Source organism: Neolamprologus brichardi, chromosome 15 (genome assembly GCF_056152115.1).
Source record: "Neolamprologus brichardi isolate AB-2024 chromosome 15, ASM5615211v1, whole genome shotgun sequence".
Taxonomy (NCBI): Eukaryota; Metazoa; Chordata; class Actinopteri; order Cichliformes; family Cichlidae; genus Neolamprologus; species Neolamprologus brichardi.
This window is the reverse complement of record NC_142118.1, coordinates 23,206,491-23,226,041: the sequence shown is the minus strand read 5'-3', so window position 1 is coordinate 23,226,041 and position 19,551 is coordinate 23,206,491. Positions and strand designations below refer to the sequence as shown.

General features: G+C 44.0%; 1 protein-coding gene across 5 annotated transcripts in view; it reads right to left on the bottom strand.

Moving 5' to 3' along the window:
• Nucleotides 1-19,551, bottom strand: part of myo6a (myosin VIa) — a 144,744-nt gene that overhangs the window by 89,902 nt on the left and 35,291 nt on the right. For all 5 annotated transcript variants that reach the window (XM_087852510.1, XM_087852507.1, XM_087852508.1 and 2 more), the window contains exons 6-12: nt 19,049-19,154; nt 17,282-17,337; nt 17,108-17,205; nt 16,476-16,640; nt 12,227-12,307; nt 6,362-6,542; nt 1,614-1,758 (exon numbers count right to left, since the gene is read on the bottom strand). In XM_087852510.1, coding sequence (XP_087708636.1) covers nt 1,614-1,758; nt 6,362-6,542; nt 12,227-12,307; nt 16,476-16,640; nt 17,108-17,205; nt 17,282-17,337; nt 19,049-19,154 — 832 coding nt within the window. The remainder of the gene's footprint in view (nt 1-1,613; nt 1,759-6,361; nt 6,543-12,226; nt 12,308-16,475; nt 16,641-17,107; nt 17,206-17,281; nt 17,338-19,048; nt 19,155-19,551) is intronic.

Below are 19,551 nucleotides of genomic sequence, written 5' to 3'. Positions count from 1 at the left end.
AGACAGGAAAATGTGTTTCAGTTCACTGAAAACTCAAAGTGAACACGTGGAGGCTCCGCTCGGCAGCAAACAGCCGGCAGACACAGAGTTTAACTGGAAACACTGCCGTGCATTCAGGAGGCAGATACTTCACACGCAGGTTGGTGGAGACCAAACACAGAGCTTCAAGACAGCAAATATACACCACAGACAGTTTCGAAGGGTACTGAATGCCCAGTGTTACACTCCCAGCCAAACCTATAATCACATCTCATCAAGAATTTCAATGGATCATTTTGATCTAGTGATTCTCTTGTTGAACTTTTATAGCTTGTCTCTCCACACTAACGTCTTCCCTACTAATGATGGGATATGAGATGAGTTCAGGATCAGAAAGACATTGCAAGAGGAAAAATTACAGTAGGTAACTGATATTTAAATCCTATGACTATATTTATTAGTTCCGTTTCTTTTTAAAGTGTAAATATTTCACAGAAATTACCTGGAGTATCTTCACAACCCACTCGGGGACCATGTTCCACACTTTGGGATGTGGCTACTTCATAATTGAAGGTCTGTCATTCCCGCTTTGAAAACACCAGCACGGCCAAAATGTTCCAATCGAGGCTTCAGGACAATATCTATTAAGCCAATGACTATGTACATCTTTTACATACAGTCTATGCACCACACTTGGACGTCCTTTGTTTTCGGCAAACAGTAACACAGTTTGCCACACCGGAGGCGGTCCTTAACCCGAGCCCTGACCGAGCCAGTAAGGAAATCTAATTTTTCATGATCCACTTGGTTGATCTGGCCAAGATTTACAGCAGGTGCCTTCCTGACTGGCATTAGGAGTACACATTGCTCTGTAGTTAAACTGAGCCGTGAGAAGCCCTGCTTTACAAATCTACGTGATCAAGAGGAGAATGTCAGTGCTTCCTCTCACTGTCCAAAAATGATGCTTTTGGGGAGCTGCCATGTTATCCAGCAAATAGTTACAACTAATGTTTTCTGACAGTTAAAAGCAGTTTTAAAAAAATCCAGGAATGAAAGAGATGAAATCACACAGACAAAGATAAAAGTCAAAGATGTGCTTCCTTTGTGGTCCTTGATATAAAGACGGAGCTCCGGGTGGTGCCAAACTACAGTCTAAAACCTTTATTATCATCATCAGTAAAATCCCTCTGAGACGAGCACGCGCTCTCATGCTCCTCTACGCTCCTTCTAAAGGCACAGCTGGTGGTTTTAATGTGTGAGAGCAACTCATTTTAAACTGGTCGACACCACAGCGCTCAAAGGAACAACCCGGTTGGCATAAAGTCAGCAAAACACCTGTAGTCCCTCGCAGCATGAGGCCCCACCCAACAGCAGCAAGGCGGTCTCTGAGATCCTCAAAATGTCCGTGTGTGTATGTGTGTGTGACATATGTCTGTGTGTTCTGCTGGTGACCTGACCTCCTCTGGTCCCCGTGACATCATCATTGTAATAAACTGTTGGTTAGTATGAGTAATGCAGTGATCATGGGTAGTTCAAGCCTCCGGGAAGAGCATAAATCAGTGAAAGGTCCTCTGATGTGAACACAGCTGTCTGACTATCTGTGTGTGTCTGTGTGAGTGACAGAAGCTTCTTACTTGATCACTGTTCCTTTGGCGCCCCCTGCTGTCGTAAGCATGACTCTGCTGGTGAGACTGACCCGCAGGTCCTCCTCCTCCAGGCCCAGCAGCTCGGCGCAGTGATCCAGCGTCTGACTCGACTGGTTCTTGATGGTGCAGCCGCCTGCAAGACGAGGAAAAGGGCACAACTCATACTGAATATATACACACACACACAAACACACTTATTTATCTAATATTCACACACACTCCCATCAGCACGTCAGGAGCATCTCGCGTTTCAGTATCTTGCCTGAGCAGCCAGGAATGTAGGGCTGTTTTCTTATAGACTTTCATTGAATCCAACCAGAGGAATGACGTCCCCTGCGGGCCATTAAGAAGAAATGCATTGTACAATAGCTACACATTCCTGACCCGGAAACCCAGAAATCAAAGTGGCGCTTCAAGAAATGTTTGTTGCTTTGTTTGACAGCAATGTAAGTTTTGAGTGCTCTTAAAAGAAACGTCTTCTGGTTGGCTTTTACAGCCTGGAGCATGATTACTACAGCGGTCCACACGGAGTTCTAACCTGCTGTCTTTTCAGAACCAACCCACATTTTCACAGGTTTTAAAACCAAAACTCTTGGTCTGATTTATGGTCAGCGCATTGGTCGCTGCATGCCAACTGTGACGTCACCATGCCTTGCTGACCACTGGAGGAGAACATCCACAAGTCTCATCTTTACATCTCCCTGTGTGTAATCAGAGAATCTCTGAACTCCTGTACTCATACATCACTGATAAAGCAGTGAACAATCACACGTGTGCTTCTGAAACTCGACCGTGTGCCACTTTATAAAAACTGTGAGATGCACAACAAGTGAAACTCCACCAGAGAGCGGGTGTGTCGTCGGCTGTGAGGTCACTTTAAGGTGCGACGTAGATCAGCGGTTACAGAAAATGGGAAAAATGCTGGTGGGGCGAAATCTATATGCTATATGCATCTGCAAGTCTTTGTGAACATGTTCTTCATTTCCTTTCACTTTGATATTTTAACACCTCACAAGACTTCCTTTATATTTTTACACTTTAATAGCCCGACTATGGAGCCATGCCACACTTCTTCCCATCTAGGGTCAGGGGTAGGGTTATTTATTGTAATTTTCAATTTAAAAAGGTCATGTTTCCCCTGCTGGATCAATGAAGATTCACCTTTTCCTAACTCACTGTGAGCAGGAAAAAAAGGAGAAAAGCTGCAGTGGGTAAGTTTCTATACCGTTCTGTGCCGATGGCGGCAGCAGCTGATCCGACCCACCAAAGGATTACGTGGATGTAAAATATGAATGTAGCAACCTGCTAAATCCCCCACACTTACCCGACAGCGAGCACTCGCATGACAAGTGAATCCAACTATAAGATGAAGGCCGTATATGACGCAGGCTTTTACGTATGAACGCCTCGGCGTGTGAACAGACCACAGGAAGTGACAAGTTGGTTTCTCACATGAAAGGCGGTCTGATGGTGTTCAGGGCTGAGGCTGCTGACGGAAGCCGTTCACATCAAAGATTGGATTAGAGCGGCCGTGAACCCCCGTGACATCATTACAGCTGCTCCTCCAATCAATGCCAGGAATCGATAGCCCCTGAAAGCTAAGCTAAGCTAATACCTAATCGATAACTGGAGGGTGAACGGAGGCCCCGCAGAGGCAAGCGCTCAAACCACAAATCAGAACAGAAGACGAACACTTGGACATGAATCCCAGTTAATTAAGGACCATCATTTCCAGCCTCTCTGGATAGATTTCTCAGTTTACTCTGAAATGAATCGAGTCCAGAGAAGAAGCGAGCGTTGACACCAGCGCCAAAGGAGATTCATGGGAAGACTTTAACAATGAGCTGAAATGAGAACATTCAAAGCAGTTTGACCTTTTGAAGAGACTCCATCCTGCCGTTCAGAGCACCGTCGTCTGAGTGGACTTATTACAGCCAAACAGCAGAGATGAATCCGCTAATTAATCTGTTGGCTAAAGGTTGGACCTCATTAGAACGTACCCGCTCTACACCACTCATGCTTGATGGAAACGTTTTAATGAGACCGCCCTCTCGCTCTCTTTTGTCATGTGATCAAAGAACCTGAAAACCACAAACAGGCTGAGAGATGCAGTCGAAGTTATTTGACTGTTTCCATATCATCCTATATTCAGTGCTGATGCGTGCTTTCAGCTATGAGCGCATTCATTGCCAAATGCTGTGGTCCGATTGGTCAGATCGCACTGGAAAACTCATATAAATGAAATCCTCCTGTGTGAACGGCGGCATTAGGAATAGCTGTTTAAATGAACTTGACTTCTCTATGCTTTCTGGGTCTAAGATAAGTAAATATTCTTTAAAAGCTCCCCGAGGGACCGCTCTGCAACTGCAAGCCAAGCCCGTCTCAATAGCCCCGCCTGATTGGCTCCTCGGCCTGAATGCTCTGTCCTCGTTTACTGTAAAACATGTGCCAAGTGAGCCCCCTGCTGTGAGAACCAGTTCGTTTAATAGGCTCCCTGCTGCGCTTCCTCTTCTTTCCGGCGCAGGGAGAAAACGACGGGGAGGAACTTCAAGACCGAGTTGAAGTTCAAAGGATCAGCTGATTTTCATGGAAACTGAGCCTCCCTGAGGGTTCGAGTCTGAACCGCTGTGGGAAAACGAGGCACAGAAAAATGCCTCTGCGAGTGCAGAGAGCATAATCCCTGAAATATTCACTGGAATAATTACAGAATTAGTTTGTTGGCTGTGTAATTTATTAATTTCCCCTCAGCCAGAGAAAAATAACTCGAGATTAGTCATTAGTGTTCTGAGTGTTTTTCATCTGCGAAAAAAACCCCAAAGTGCAACAAGAAGAAACCGTCCTTCTGTGACGCCGCTGTCAGACCCGCGACATCTATCAGCCATCACAACGAGACTGAAGTGAGACGGAGGGAGATTGAGGCTGAATATTACAGCAATCAATCACAGCACAGAGCTTTGAGGGATGAGATCAAAGAGGCGTCAGCCTCTCAGGAGCCAAACCGGTGCCGTTTAGGAGCTGGGAAGCCCGAGAGATGGATGACTTCTGATACAGAGCAAATGCAATCACGGAGCGCCGAAGGGCTCCGCTCGGAGAACGCCCACCTCATCAGTTATAGCTCACGACCAGCCACGTCGCTCTCCGTTGAGTTACAGCGCTTCACGTCCTGATCCGTCCTGATCTGCTGGGATCAATCTTTCTGCTGTAGTTTTAATTACTTATTATTCTGTTAGCAGACTTAATAACTAGCTGGTTAATAAACAAACAGCAGAGCCACACAAAAGGTTTGTGGATTATGGATTACGGCACCCTTTTCTCCTTTCTGGGACATCAATCAGCACAGCTTCATCAAAGCTCACTTATGACCATGGAGAGTGATCGAGAAGGGTTCTTAAAGTAGGCTTTACTGCTAAAACGTAATCAGTGAGTGGAAGTGAAGGTGCAAACCGGAAGGTCCAAACTCTGGAAAATGTGCACAACTAATCGCTCCATCGGTGCTCTCTGTCAGACAGACTGATGGACGGGGTTGGATATGTAAACCACAAGCACAGGAAGTTTAATTAAATAACATTTCGGTGCAGAACTTTATTCATGAAGATCATGGCTCAAGAGTTGGGAGTTCGCCTTGTAATCAGAAGGTTGCCGGTTTGAGCCCCGGCTTGGACAGTCTCGGTCGTTGTGTCCTTGGGCAAGACACTTCACCTACCGCCTACTGGTGGTGGTCAGAGGGCCCGGTGGCGCCAGTGTCCGGCAGCCTCGCCTCTGTCAGTGCGCCCCAGGGTGGCTGTGACTACAATGTAGCTTGCCATCACCAGTGTGTGAATGTGTGTGTGAATGTGTGGATGACTGGTTGTGTAAAGCGCTTTGGGGTCCTTAGGGACTAGTAAAGCGCTATACAAATACAGGCCATTTACCATTTAGCTAAATTTCAGGTCAGACGGCGCTACAGGCTTTAGCAGCACCAACACACACAAAGGCACTTTTTTAAATGCCTTCCTGTTCAGGACTGATTTTAATGCAGCATGATCATGCAGGTAAACCTGACATCCATCCCCACATCAACTACAGCTGCGTTTCCCTCCCGTCTTTCAGTGAATGCTTCGACGTGCCGTCTTTGCATTTTTAAAGTCGAAGAGAACGACCTGTTTGGCCTTCTGCTATTTTTGTTTGATTGGAGTCATCTCAGTGTGAAATCTGACATTTGAATGACAAATTGAGGAAGTCAAAATGGCAGCGACACATCAACCAACCTGGGATGCAGAAAAAAAGAGTTTGATAGAGGTTCTGAGAAAGTTTAAGGGTTTATTATCTTCACGACGCTGTTAATGAATTTCACATTTCACGTTTTTCTGTTTTAAATGTTCGGTGTGGGATCTTTCTGATCTATCCATCACACTTAGCCGGGTGGCAGTGTGAGCAGAGCACTCCCGGGCCAGCTGAATCTCATAAACTCTCCAATAAGTCCCTGTTTTGCCTCAGGGTCCAAGAAGCTTCTGGACGAAGTAGTCATCTACCAATCAGCAGATTCAAAAAGTCTGCAAAATAATGAACCAAGTTTCCCCCAATACGATTGACTACACTCTGAGTGAGTCTGACCAAAACTCTGTCTGAGGTTGTAAACGGACCGAACACCCCGTGACAACAGGAGCGATGCCCCATAAACCCAAAGAACACAAAGGACGTGAAACGTCTTCTCCAAGTCCTAAAACAGGTTCACATGTGTGACTTTTTGTTCTCACCTGATGTGCTTCCGGCCTCCTCGAAGTCGATGTTGCCGAGGTGCAGCACGCCGGCCACCACCCGGAACAGATCCAGCTTCTCTGTGTCGTCCAGGCCGATCTTCTTCATGGCTACGCACATCCTGGCGAAGTCGCCGTGGTCGTCCAGCAGCGGGTCCTTCAACGGGCCCGACTTTGTGTGCTGAGGAACCAGGAGAGAAAACGTCACCGACATTTAAAAATCTTTGTTCATCTCCATCTCCTTCATATTTTTATTCTCATGTCCTTTCTTACACAACTCACTTCTAACTTAATTTCTTTACCGCTTGTCATTTTTACCTTTCTGCCTACCTGCTCTCTTCTCTTCCTTCACTTTGGAGAAATCTGAATCTCCAAATCATTCTAACTTAATCTCGAGCTGAATGTCTTCACTCTGCGGAGTGCAGCAATCACCCTGTTTATCACTGATCGTGTTGCACAAAGCAGAGCAGGCAGCGAAAGAAGAAGCACAATCTTCAGCAGAGAGAAGTAGGAAGAAAAACACACACACCTGAAAAACCCACTCAGGAATGCCACAGAGTGACGATAACCACAGGCTAAACTATAGATGCCAGCGCCCGCGTGTCCCTTGTGATAGTGGATTAAGTGGAAAACGAATTCTTTTGCTTGGCCGGTTCTTCCATTTAATCAGGTTCTCTCCAGATTTTTCTCTCCCTTCCCCCCCACTAAAGCTCAAGCAGTCAAATCAACAGCCAGAAGGGAGCATTTCTGCAAACATCAGTCAGTTTAACCAGTATTTATTTACACATTAGAAGCATTAGGAGCATTAGGAGGTCTCACTCCCTCACTGGTTTTGGTTATGAGACAAAAATGTGAATAAATTTCACTCAGACGCCTGAAAATCATCTGAAGAAAAACTTTAGCAACACAGAAGCTGAAACCTGCACGAGGCCAGAGTCCAGCAGCCTCCCAGCAAACACTAATGGGCTGGGTGCTCACATAGGACAGGTTATGGAAGGTAACTGAGTACTTGTACTGCTTTCTGCTTCTACTCCACTGCATTTAGGATGAAAACACTACACTCTGTGCTCTATTTAAAATGTGCATTTATGAATATGTGGTCCTGTTTTGAAACAGCCTGACTAAAATCATCTGCAGCTGCAACATTAATGTGTTACAATGTAGCAAATCATTATTAATAAATTATTGTTCTGGTATTTATTTACCCCAGTTTGTATAATTATGCAGATTTAATATTATGAAACAGGAGTAATTCACTGCAATGAAGAAAACACGGCACTTGTGGTTTAGTGTCAGCCATCATTGCGCTTACTTCAGTGCAGAGTCAAATCCAAACTTAGGATATAAATCAAAATAAAGTTAAGTGTTAGTTAATATTGCAGTTTTGGGTGGAAGTGACATAAATATTGTCGCATCTAGAATAAACTCCACAGTGGAGTCAAATCTAGGCACAGGACAGCTTCAGGCAGCCGTTAAGCTAAGATAAGTAATTCCTTTAGACAGCCACATACGGTCCACTTGGATCTTCGACCAGCAAAGCTCCCATTTCTGAGACAGGCCGACTGCACTGTGACATTCCCAGATGCACAAAAGCAGACACAGGTTGACTGAAAGGCTCGATCATTTTCTACAAAGAAGAAAGGAGCAGAAAGCACTGCAGAGCTGAAAGCATGCTCGGAAAGTCAGAGAAGCGAGAGGAGAAACAGCCAATCACCTGGTCGTCCTGCGTGACACGAGCCGGAGCAGCGAGGAGACATACAGCACATCATTTATCAGAGATTACAGCAGCTACACTCGAGCTAATCTGGGACTGATCCCGCTCACAATTTGTTTTCGTGAACCCGAAGCACCAGGCGGGAGGGGCGAAGCTCGAGTTTCCCTAACGTTTGATCTCCGAGGCCGCCTCATAGTTAATGCGGGATATTCCTCTGTGATCTGGGACTTTATCAGATATTACCTGAGCTGCCCTGCCGCACGCCCTCCCTCCCAGAGCTCGAGTTAAGGCACAAAAGCTGGAGATTGTCTGCAAATACTTCTTTACTTGGGTCTCTGAGGAAGTCATGAAATAAAGCAAGAGGACACGCAAAAAACAAACTTTTCGAAGATCATTTCCCAGGACAACTTTCTTCCTTTGTGTGCCTCCTTTCTATTAAACAAGCCTCCCACTCCGATGCTGCCAGATAATTGTGTTTCCCGGGCTACAACAAAAGGACCGTTGTCCAACAATCTGTTTTTTCATTCTGCCAAAAACGGTTAAATTCTGTGAGACCACAGTTTGACACCTGATTTATTTCACCCTTGCGCTGACTTAAAGGACGAGGAGAGCAGATCTGTCAAAAAAGTCAGTCAGCTTCTTTCTCCTTCTGCATGTTTTTATTCTGAAGAGAAACCCTGATGTCACTGGAATTTAATATTAGAGTTGTTTTTTGTGTTTATTGTTGTTTTACTGGTTTGCTGTTTGGAATTTTGGACACTTTGAGGAATAAGAACGTGCTGTGTGATAACACTGCTTTGGGACTTCCCATGATGCACGGCATCTATAAACTTTCTTTTGTCAGTCACGGATGGCTTCTCGTCCCCAAGACTGGTTCTGCAGAAGGTTTCTTCCTGCCAAATGCTGCTCACACAGAATCATCTGATTCTTGGGGTTCTATAAAACATCTACAAAGCATTTTGAGACGACTGTGACTCTGAACTAATGCTACACTGGGCTTTCCCCCCATTTTGAGCCAGATAAAGGTCTGCTATGTGAATAGAACTGAAGGTAGACTGAATGTGCATATAACCAGATTTAAAAGCAGCACCAGGACCTCCAACCCAGTCCACAAAGCATTAAACTCCTACAATGCCACCTCTGGAGCCTCCAGTTGAGGCGTTTCGGGGAGGTTCTATCGGGAGGAGGTGCTGGGACAGACCCAGGACTCGCTGGAGAGATTATATTTCTCTGGAACAACAGGGGGGAAAGTTGCTGGAACAGGTGGCCGGGGTGAGGGAGGTCTTAGACTGTTGCTGGATGGATGGACGGATGGCTGTGCATATATCATCACAGAGGACAGTGTTGGTAGACTTGTTTTAAAGACTGTACCGGATCCACCTCACATAAAGACCTTACATAAACTGTTCTGTAAGACCTGAACTATTCTTGCTCTTCACTGAGAGAGCTGTACAGTTTAAATCTTCGGTGAGATGAAGATGAAAGACTAAAACGACGATGGTCTTAACCACCAGTGATGGATGTATGCGACTGGATTCTTCCTCTTTCCGTCCGCCATCTTCAGCAGCGCTCCGATGTACCGTCCGTGCTCCTGTTAATGGCTGCAATAATTAATACCGACGCTCAGCAGGGAAAGCCGTGTACAGACGCCGTAATAGAACACTTGTGCATAATTAATCAAAAGCCATAGGCAAAGAAAGGAGCTCATTTCACATGATGAGCTTTTCTTATTAATGCACAGCGTTAAATGTCCCGCGCTGCGCCGAGGCTCTCGGTCTGGCTGCTAATTAAAATGTTTGCTGTTTATATATGAAGCATCTGAAAACAAGGAGATTATATAAGCAGAGCCGGTTTGCAGCGAGCAATTTCAGGCCAGAACATTACACAACAGCACTAATGAATTATCACAGGGTGGCTGCTGTTAGGATTATCTGCTGCCTCGTAACGAAATGCATATAATCAAAGCTTTACTGTCAGTTTATTTCCATCTCTGAGGCTTTAGGTAGCACAGATGGACCAGCGTGTTAACGAACAACCTCAGATTCAAACTTTCAATTAGTTCTAAGATTCCCAATGCCGTTCTTATCGCCTGATGGGCCTATTATTTAACCATATACATCTGCAGGCCAGTTTATTAGACACACCTGCTCATTAAATATTACATCTAATAAGTCGATGAGATTGGATTGAGGCTGGTCCGAGTGTTTCAGAAGCTGCTGATCTGCTGGGAGTTTCCCACACAAGGGAGAAAATATCCAGTCACATGTCAGAGGAGAGTGATGGCCAGACTGCTTTGAGCTGACAGGGAGGTCACAGTAGCTCAAATAAACACTAATTTCAGTGAAGGTATGTAGAAGAGCATCTCTGAATGGGCTACAGCAGCAGAAGACCACACCAGGTGCCAGTCTTGCAAGCCAAAAAACAGGAAACTGATATAAAGTTCACACAGACTCAACAGAATTTGGATCCATCCTGCCTTGTATCATCCGAGCACCATCTAAACCCCACAGCCTGCCTGAGTCCACAGTTAAATCTAACAGAGCGCCTCTGATTCTCATCACAGATGTTCTGTGCAGTCTGTGAAGCTGTCACGTCAGCATGGACCAGAATCTCTCTGCTCCCAGCAGCTTACGAGTCCATTTTTGTGCTGGTTTGGTCGTTTGATGTGTGATACTTGATTTTTTTTTCCTCCTTGTTGATGTTTTAAAAAGGTTTCTAAATTTTTAACACAGATATAGGTTTTTGAAGAAAATCTAAGAAGCTGGTGAATTTTCCAGAAACCTGAATTTTGTAAATCTCCTTCCTTCAATTTCTATTTTAACTGAAAGCTTTTTCCAGCTACAGCTGTTACAGCCATGAAGTGAAACAGCTGCTTCCAGATGTTCGCTGTCATGATGGTGAAGCTGTACTCGTGTACGTCATGATTTCTTATTTTTGTGCATATTTGTACCAAATAAATGTTTCAGATCATCAAACAAATTTAGAAAAAGATCATTTAACAGACATACAAACCAAAGCTGGGCGTGTAAAAGCATTGTACAGCAGATCGAGTGGCTGAATCAGAATTTGGACTTTTATTCGTGTGCAGGATAAATTCTTTAATTTTTCAGTCTTTCACATGTTGGTTTTCTGTGCAGATGAAAAACATCACACACGTTTCTCATGAAAAGTCTGTAATTATCAGTGAAGACACACACGCGCTTCACAGGAAGGTTTCTTCTTCTTTTCCCCCATTAAAAAAAAAGACTATTTCACACATTGACAAATGAGTTAAAGCCAACTTCTTAGCTCTTTTATTCTTTTCTGAAAAGCTCCCACTGGACAAACAGACAGAGTGATCGGAGAGATAAGAGAGGCTCGCTCACACAACGACTGTGAGAAGAAAAGCGGAGCTGGAGGGCGTAACGACGTAAACGAACCTGCTGAGTCAGGTTTAACAAGAAGTTAATGGAGTTTGCAAAGCGACCGTTTCTCTTCTTCCAGCCCACAGGGGCATGAGTCGACGATTTTCTTCTTAGTTTTTAGAGTTTCCTTTCTAAGAATGGGAATCAAACTTGGGGCACATAAATTTACTGCAGCTACAAGAGGACAAAAAGTCCTCTCTGCTGTTTAAAGAAAAGAAAAAAGGGAAAATTTGCAGCTCAAAAACTCAATTTAGCAACTAAACTTGTTTGTGGAAACCAAATCACCTCATCAGAACTGTATCTGATCCATCTAAACTCGCAGTTTTTTCCTACTCTCTGCTCTCTATGATGTCACAAAGTGTGGATATCCCAGATATGATCTCCTCGGGCAAGAATCCCCACCCACCTGCTGTCCAAACTCCGTGTTTATGAGTGGCAGCCAATCAGAATACAGTTTACTTAAAGGCAGAGGGGCTAAAACACCTCTTTTTAGATACAGGATGATTTGAGAAGCTACACAAGTCCCAGAATTATGACTATAAGAATTATTCTGAACTCTGAATCATGCAAAGCTGCTCTAACAGAGTTCAACAATAAAATATACAGCTGGAATGATCAGTATGTTGCTTTATTGCTGTAATATCATAATATCAGCCTCACATTTCAGTGAAACTGTGTTTTTCTGCTTATTCTGTGGTCCAGGTTTCATAAACTGGTTGAACTCAGAGACTCTTCTGCATACTGTACCTCTGGGCTCTTCCGATTCTGCATGATGTGCTTGTCTGTGTCTTTGGTAGCGAAGAACCGAGTGCATCCTCTGTTCAGGTACTGCAAAGCAATGAGACACAAGAGAGAGGAAAGATGAGCAAAACCAAAGTTTCAAAGGCAGATTAAAAAGAAAGAGCACATCAGAAATCACCCGACATCATACAAGCCGGTGCGGTTAACCTCGTAAGCTGTTCTTGGGCAAGTCTGCCATTAAAAAAAAAAAAAAAAAAAGACTCCTAAGATTAATCCACCGTGATTTCATTCCAGCAGAAATGCCCTGAACTTCTTCCTCAGACAACCATGGGGGGAAAGATCTGCTAAGTTGGGTCTTTTAGCTTCTTCGATTGTTCGGGTCTCGACTTCATAAATGTAACTGTCACGCAGTTTGTCAGCTTCAAAGAACAAAAAAGGTTTTTGAATCGCACTCGGCAGACAGAGGTGGTCTTTGGAGTAAAGAGTCCTGAAAACTACAAATAAAAGATAAAGATCCAAAACTATCAGACATTAAAGGCTGTTTATCCTCAGACCCCTGGACTGACAGCAGCTTTGATTTTTATCTCTGGTTTGCTGTTTTTAAATTAGTATTTAGTTTGTTGTCATAGCTTTTATAAATCCTGGAGAAAAAAACTAACTTATTTTGATTATTTATCCATTTCTTTTTTAAATGTATGTATTTTTATTGGCTCCCTGCTACTCCCTGCTCTGGAAAGCACTTTGTGCAACTTGCATGAAAAGTACAACTGAAATAAAATTATCATCACTGTGTTATTATAAATATGTAAAATCAGAGCTATGGAAATAAATTTTAATAACTGTAATTACATTAAGGAGGACAGCACAAGCTTCAGACTAGTATAACTAAGGGAAAAATAATATTTTCAATAGAAAATGTGATTTTCTATAGTCTTATATGAGTCACTTACTATTATCAGCATTTTTCTTAAACAACTTTATTCGTATATTTATTTTCCGAGTGGAGTTTAGGCTCGTCCTGTAAAGTTGTATATCTAAAACATTTCAAGATGCAGTTTTAAAAGGTAAAAAATGAGCAGAAATGAAACAAACCCAACTAAATGTGCTGTTGTCAAAGTTAAAACATAGCAACAATAACTAGAAATGATGCAAAACACTGGCGTTTTTGCACTAATGTCATTTTCAGACTCGAGTGTTTGACAGGCGGCCTCGCGCCTCCATGTATGGATGCAGGCCCAGGAAGTGCTTTGTTTTACGGCTTAAACCATCAGTCAAATGGGAACGCTGTGCTCTCAGAGTTTGTGTGCAGGAAACGGTTTGCTTCAGAGACGGTCAGAGTTCACCTGGATAATTGCATTTGCATTAAAAGCAGCTTTGCTCTGCTGATATCCTCCTCCTCTCTGCACAGACACGAGATGACAGTGGCTCTGGTGCTCACCTCCCAGGTGTCTCGGGAAGAGGGGGAGGCTGGTTCGAGGCAGGGCTTATCTTGTTTGCAGAGGCGAGCCCTTCTCTTGCCGAGAAGATAAACATAAACAAAAACTTTCATTAGAGCCGAAGCCACCGGGAGGACCAAGTGTCCTCCATCTCCCCGGCAGACCGCCGATGGGAGCGTCTCGTTTTCCTCCTGAAAAACCTCAGAGTCACCCCGCCGAGGTGAAATGCACCTCGGCCCCTTTACTGCAGTAAATACTTGAGTACTTTTTCTCAAGATTTCTGGGACTTCATTTAGCTTCCATTGCATCCTTCTGTCCTTCTCTTTTCCAACCCTCCTTATTCCTTTGTTTCCTGGCTTCTATCCTCCTGATGCTTCCTCAGTTACTTCCACCCTCTCTGCCTCCTGTCCTGTATGTCTTCTTTTCACACTCATCTTTTCTTCTTTATTCTCTTCCTCATGTCCTTTTCATCTATCTTTCTTTACTACTTCTGTTTCTTTTGTCACCTTCTTTCAGTCCTAACTACTACTACCTTTTTTCTGTTTCCTTACTTTTTCCCTCCATTTCCCTATTTATTTACTTGACTATTGACTTATTTCCTTTATTACCTCCTTTATTTTTCTCTTATATTCATGTGGTTCCTTATGTCCTTTCTTTTCACCTTTCTACCCTCCATTTCTGTCTTCTTTCCTTCCCTCCTTCAGCCTTTTGTTGTCTTAATTTCCATTTTCTGTCTTTCCCTCTTTCTTCCTTTGACTCCTTATTTCCTTAATCTAGCCTCATTGGTTACCGCTTCTATTTCTATTTCCTTCTTTCCACCCTTGCATTTGTTTGCACCTTGCTTCCTTCATCTTATCTGTTTCTTTCTGTCCTTCCTTATAGCTTTCTTCCCATTTCTTTCCTTCCTTATCTTTCCTCAACCTCTTCCACCTCTTCTTCCTTTTCTGAAAAAAATGAAATTCTTGTGTCTTTTTCACTTTCCTCCTTTTTCCTTCCTTCCCTCCTGAAACAGCATCTTCCCATATTGCTTCCTTCTTAATTCGCTGTTTTTCTTCCTTTACCTTTTTGCTTCATGTTCTCTTCCCTCCTTAGAAAAAAGTGCACTTCATGTCCTCTTCAGTATTTGATGATGAAAACACCTTCTTGCTCTCTTTGGAGTCATCAGCACTTTGACCCTTTAAACAAGCCTTCGTGGACCTGAACACACCTCAGCTCCTCCTGTGATGCACAAAAGCTGAACTTCAGGAGTTCATCACGGCTCAAACCGTGTGAGCATTTTTCTCCCTCCGCATCATCGGGGGAAAGTGCAGATGCATGAACCATCAGAAGATGCAGGTGGTGTAATAAGTTGCAGGGGGACAGGGGCGGGCACTGTAGAGCAAACGTCGGCACTTTGAGGCCCAAGAGTGACGAAGGTGAGAGTAGATGATTGAATTTAGAAGCTGCCAATAAAAGAAACAACCCTAAACAAAGAAAGTGACCTCAGGTTTTCTTCTTCTCCTCCAGAAGACGTGAGTATGAGGATGAGTCAGCTCTTCTCAGGCGAACCAAAAGAAAGCAAAACCCTTATCTCTCAGTCTGTTTGCTTTTTAACTTTAGTTTGCTGTCATGATTCTTGTGTATCTGTGATGTTGTTGTTTTCCCTAAAATCCGGTTGCTAGGCACTCAGAAGTCACATGTTCCTGTCTAACCTCTCAGCTCTGTCACAGATAACATGTTAGAGCGTTGACGGCACAGAAATCAACACAAGTTCGTCACCGTCATGTAACAGCCATCACGGCTGCTTTCGCCCCCGTTATCTCAGGACTGTGGACGTCTGCGTTTGTGGCTGCAGGTGGCAAACACGAGCACCTGACACCCCCCCTCGCCGCTCTCCATCCACCACTGACAGCTGATAAACGGAGCATGTGCAGCAGGTGGGCTTTACTGAGGATGAGCTGCCCCCTGCTGTTCAAACAGGGGAAGAGCAGGCTGAATTTCTTAGTTTAAAGGGTGTGCCATCTGACTTTCTTGGATTTTGAAACCATTATTTAGATCTTTTGGAATCCTCCTAACACAGAGTCGACCCAGGAGTCACACCCACACCAGGCTCTGCAGACTGAGCACACACAGCCGACGCTTCACATGAGGTCAGTGTATGTACACGCGTGAACCACAAGCTCAGCCTTCAAACTGCTTCAAACACTCAGTTCCACGCAGTTTTTTCAACCCTTGGATCTGTATGACATCACGAGGGATCATCTTCTCTTCGTGAAGAGCAGCCAGTCAGAAGAGAGCTGGCTTAAAGGGGGAGGAGCTAAATTGGCTTGTTTCAGACAGAGGACAAATATAGAGAGCACAAGAGCACAAATATGGAGTTGGAGGGAGTTTAGGCTTCAGAGAGAATTATGCAATAACAAAACAACTGTACCGTTACCCGTTTTTGATTCAAACCTACCAACTGCAGGCAGAGGCACTTCAATCTCAGCTGCAATAACTCTGTCCAGAAATTCTGATCTGGTTTATGAAAAAGAACCATTTTGGCAGCAAACATGACTTAAACATCGGGAGACTGTGGTGTTTTGAGGACTATTTTCAGTGGCGGATTAAGATTTTGGGCAGCTCGTGGTGATGAAGGACTTTTGTGGGGTTTGGGCTTTGATGAAGAAGAACACACTCAGTGCTGGTTTGACAGAAACAAGAAAAATACAGAGTCCTTCCATCAAGTCTGTGATCAGGCCCCCACCCATCATCTGCACCTCCTCCATTCATTCATCAGCCCCCGCCCATCTGATTGGGTTTATCGAGCGTCAGGATGATAAAAATCTTAATATCCGTACCCGGAACGTGTCCGGAGAGCTGAGGTGAAACTTCTGCCGGATGTCTTCGGGAGCTCCGGCACACAGCCGGTAGAAGATGTGGTAGTTCCTCTCCTCGGGGCTCTGCCGACAGATCCTCGACTTCTCCAGCAGGTAGTGCGACACGAAGCCGCCCACGACGGCGTTCTGAGGAGGAAGAGCGGGGGAAAAAACCAAAAAAACCAAAACTCATTTATGGCATCTATCAGCGTGGTTCATCTTCATATCCTGCCACTTTGGTATTATAATAAATTATATGGTGAATTAAATGGAAATGAAATATTAAATATAAAGAATTTATCTCATATTATAGTTTAAAGAAGAAAAATGTAGATAATAAAGCTGGAAATCACAAAAAAAGAGAGATTTATAGGACACATAAACAAGAGCAAAACAAAAGAGATAAATGATCATAGCCCACTCATTACTGAGTTTATGCTGCGTAAGCATCTGAGACGGCAGAGGGCAAATCGCGTCTCTTCACAAAAGCAGAAAGATCAACGTAAACAGATCGTGCTGAATAAGTGCCGCCATTAGGCTTCATTTGTAATTCATAACTTTCATCAGCAGACGTTAAAGCTCGTGATCGACTGAGCGAGAATGGCCCTGAGCACCTTCTCGTTGAAGTGGATCTCCACGAACTTCCCAAAGCGACTGCTATTGTTGTTCCGGACAGTTTTGGCGTTACCGAAGGCCTCGAGCAGAGGGTTTGCTGCAAGGGAGAAAAAAGTCGAGTTCAAACTCAAACCTCAACAGGAAGTTGATGAGAGAAGCAGAAGCGACCTCACCTTCGACTATCCTCTCGTCGATGTCCTGACCCGTTCCGTACGAGGTCGTCAGGTATCTGCAAGCACAGCACATCATCAACACCTGAGAACACACGATTCATCTCATTTTAAAGCACAGGTTTACAGTTTAAAGGTTTTTAAAGTTTGTTCAATAAAAACTGTTTTTGTTGGACCATATTTCATTTTTAATACTGTTGAAAGTGCTGTAAGAAGGAGGAAGAAGTCAGTTTCTGATATTCAACAAAACAAATCCGGTAGATTGTCGGATGTCTGTGTGAAAGCAAAGAACGACGCTCTGCAGGAAGTACAACTGTGTTAAATATTTAGGTTAAAGTGATCAGAAAGGCAGAACCTCTGGGTTTACCAGAGGGTCACTGCACAGGTTTAAGGCTTTAATGAACCACCCCCTGCTGCTGCTGGTAAACGACTCTTATATCGAGCTTTTCCACTGGAGCACTTAAAGCACTTTATACATCATGCCTCGCTCCCCCATTCCCATGTATTCATGCTCTGATTAACACATTGTTCCCTGCCCGAGGACACTTTTGCCTTCCAATTAGTAGATGACCTACAGTACAGTTTCCTGTGACCTCCACAGAAACACTTCCTTTCTGCGAAAAACTTGCAAAACAAAGTCCAAACCTGCAGTTCCTCAGACGTCCACTAGAGGCTGGCTTCATCGGTGAGACTCCCACATTACTGCAGGTGAATATTTTAACACCTCACTGCGTGAACCTCGTGCCTGCTAAGTGAAGTCACCGAACTGGAGCATTTTTATTGCGGTTATCTGAGCAATGACATCACTTCCTGTGTGGTACCAACCATCCAACAAGTCTACAGAGAGGACCTTTAATAGTTTTGTACTCAGCAGATATCTCTGCTAACCCTTTCATCCAAATAGGCTCATTTCTGGCTTCAATCGCCCACCAGCGATCGTGGCTCAAGAGTTGGGAGTGCGCCTTGTAATCGGAAGGTTCGAGCCCAGCTTGGACGGTCTTGCTCGTTGTGTCCTTGGGCAAGACACTTCACCCGTTGCCTACTGGTGGTGGTCAGAGGGCCCGGTGGCGCCAGTGTCCGGCAGCCTCGCCTCTGTCAGTGCTGTGGCTACAATGTAGCTTGCCATCACCTGTGTGTGAATGTGTGTGTGAATGTGTGTGTGAATGGGTGGATGACTGGATGTGTAAAGCGCTTTGGGGTCCTTCGGACTAGTAAAGCGCTATATAAATACAGGCCATTTACCATGGATAACACTGTGACATCACACTGACACTTACTGAAAAGCTGCTTCAGAGGAGAGCATTATTAGAATCACCGGCTCTCACCTTCCTGTAAATGTTTCTGCTCACATCGTCTAAACACTGTAATGTCACAGCTTTTACAAGGTGCCTTAAAAGTCCAGATTTTGTGTGAGCATTTATCAAATACCACTTTTAATAATCAAATAAGTAATTTCTTATCAGAATAACTCGGAGTAGAAAATATTTGGGGTCAGTGAGTCAAATGAAACAGGACATTTAAATGAACTAAAAAGGCCTTTTAACCATTTTCCGACCTTTTCTGGACAAAACAATTAATTATGAAAACAAGCTGATAATTAAAATCACAAATGAGGTCAAATGAAAATCGATGATATCAAAACTGATTGTGTATAATAAGCTCCGAGTACAGGTCACATTAAAGTAATCACACAAACATGAAAACGTGGATAATTTTCTCAGATTTGTCGTTGCTGCGTTCGCTGAAAGACGAGACCCTCGCCTCCCTCACCTGAGAACAAACTTGGTGTTTTCAGTCTTGCCGGCTCCAGACTCCCCGGAGACGATGATGGACTGGCTCATCTTCAGGACCTTCATGTCCCTGTATGCCTTATCAGCTGAAGACAGAGGCAGCAGTTAGATCAGACGCCACGCTGACCCCAATAATCAAACAGATATTAAACCCCTGCGGTTTCAATAAGTCAGTCTGGTACCGTGATGTTCAGGGGACTCTGGGAAATCGCAGTGCTGGCTGCCCCCTAGTGGACAAATTGTAAACTACAACAGGAGGTGCATTAACTTTCACCCTAAAAGAACTGCTTTTGGTATTAAATTATTAGAGGACGATTAAACTGATAATTTCTAAATGACTTTAATGATCTTCAATTTGTGAAACATTAAAATAAGTTTAAAAATGACAGAGATTAGGACATTTTAAATCTCCACACTTATCTGGTCTCCAGCTGCTAGAGCGAATAAAGGCATCCATGTCCAAAAACTGCTTAAAAAGTCTAA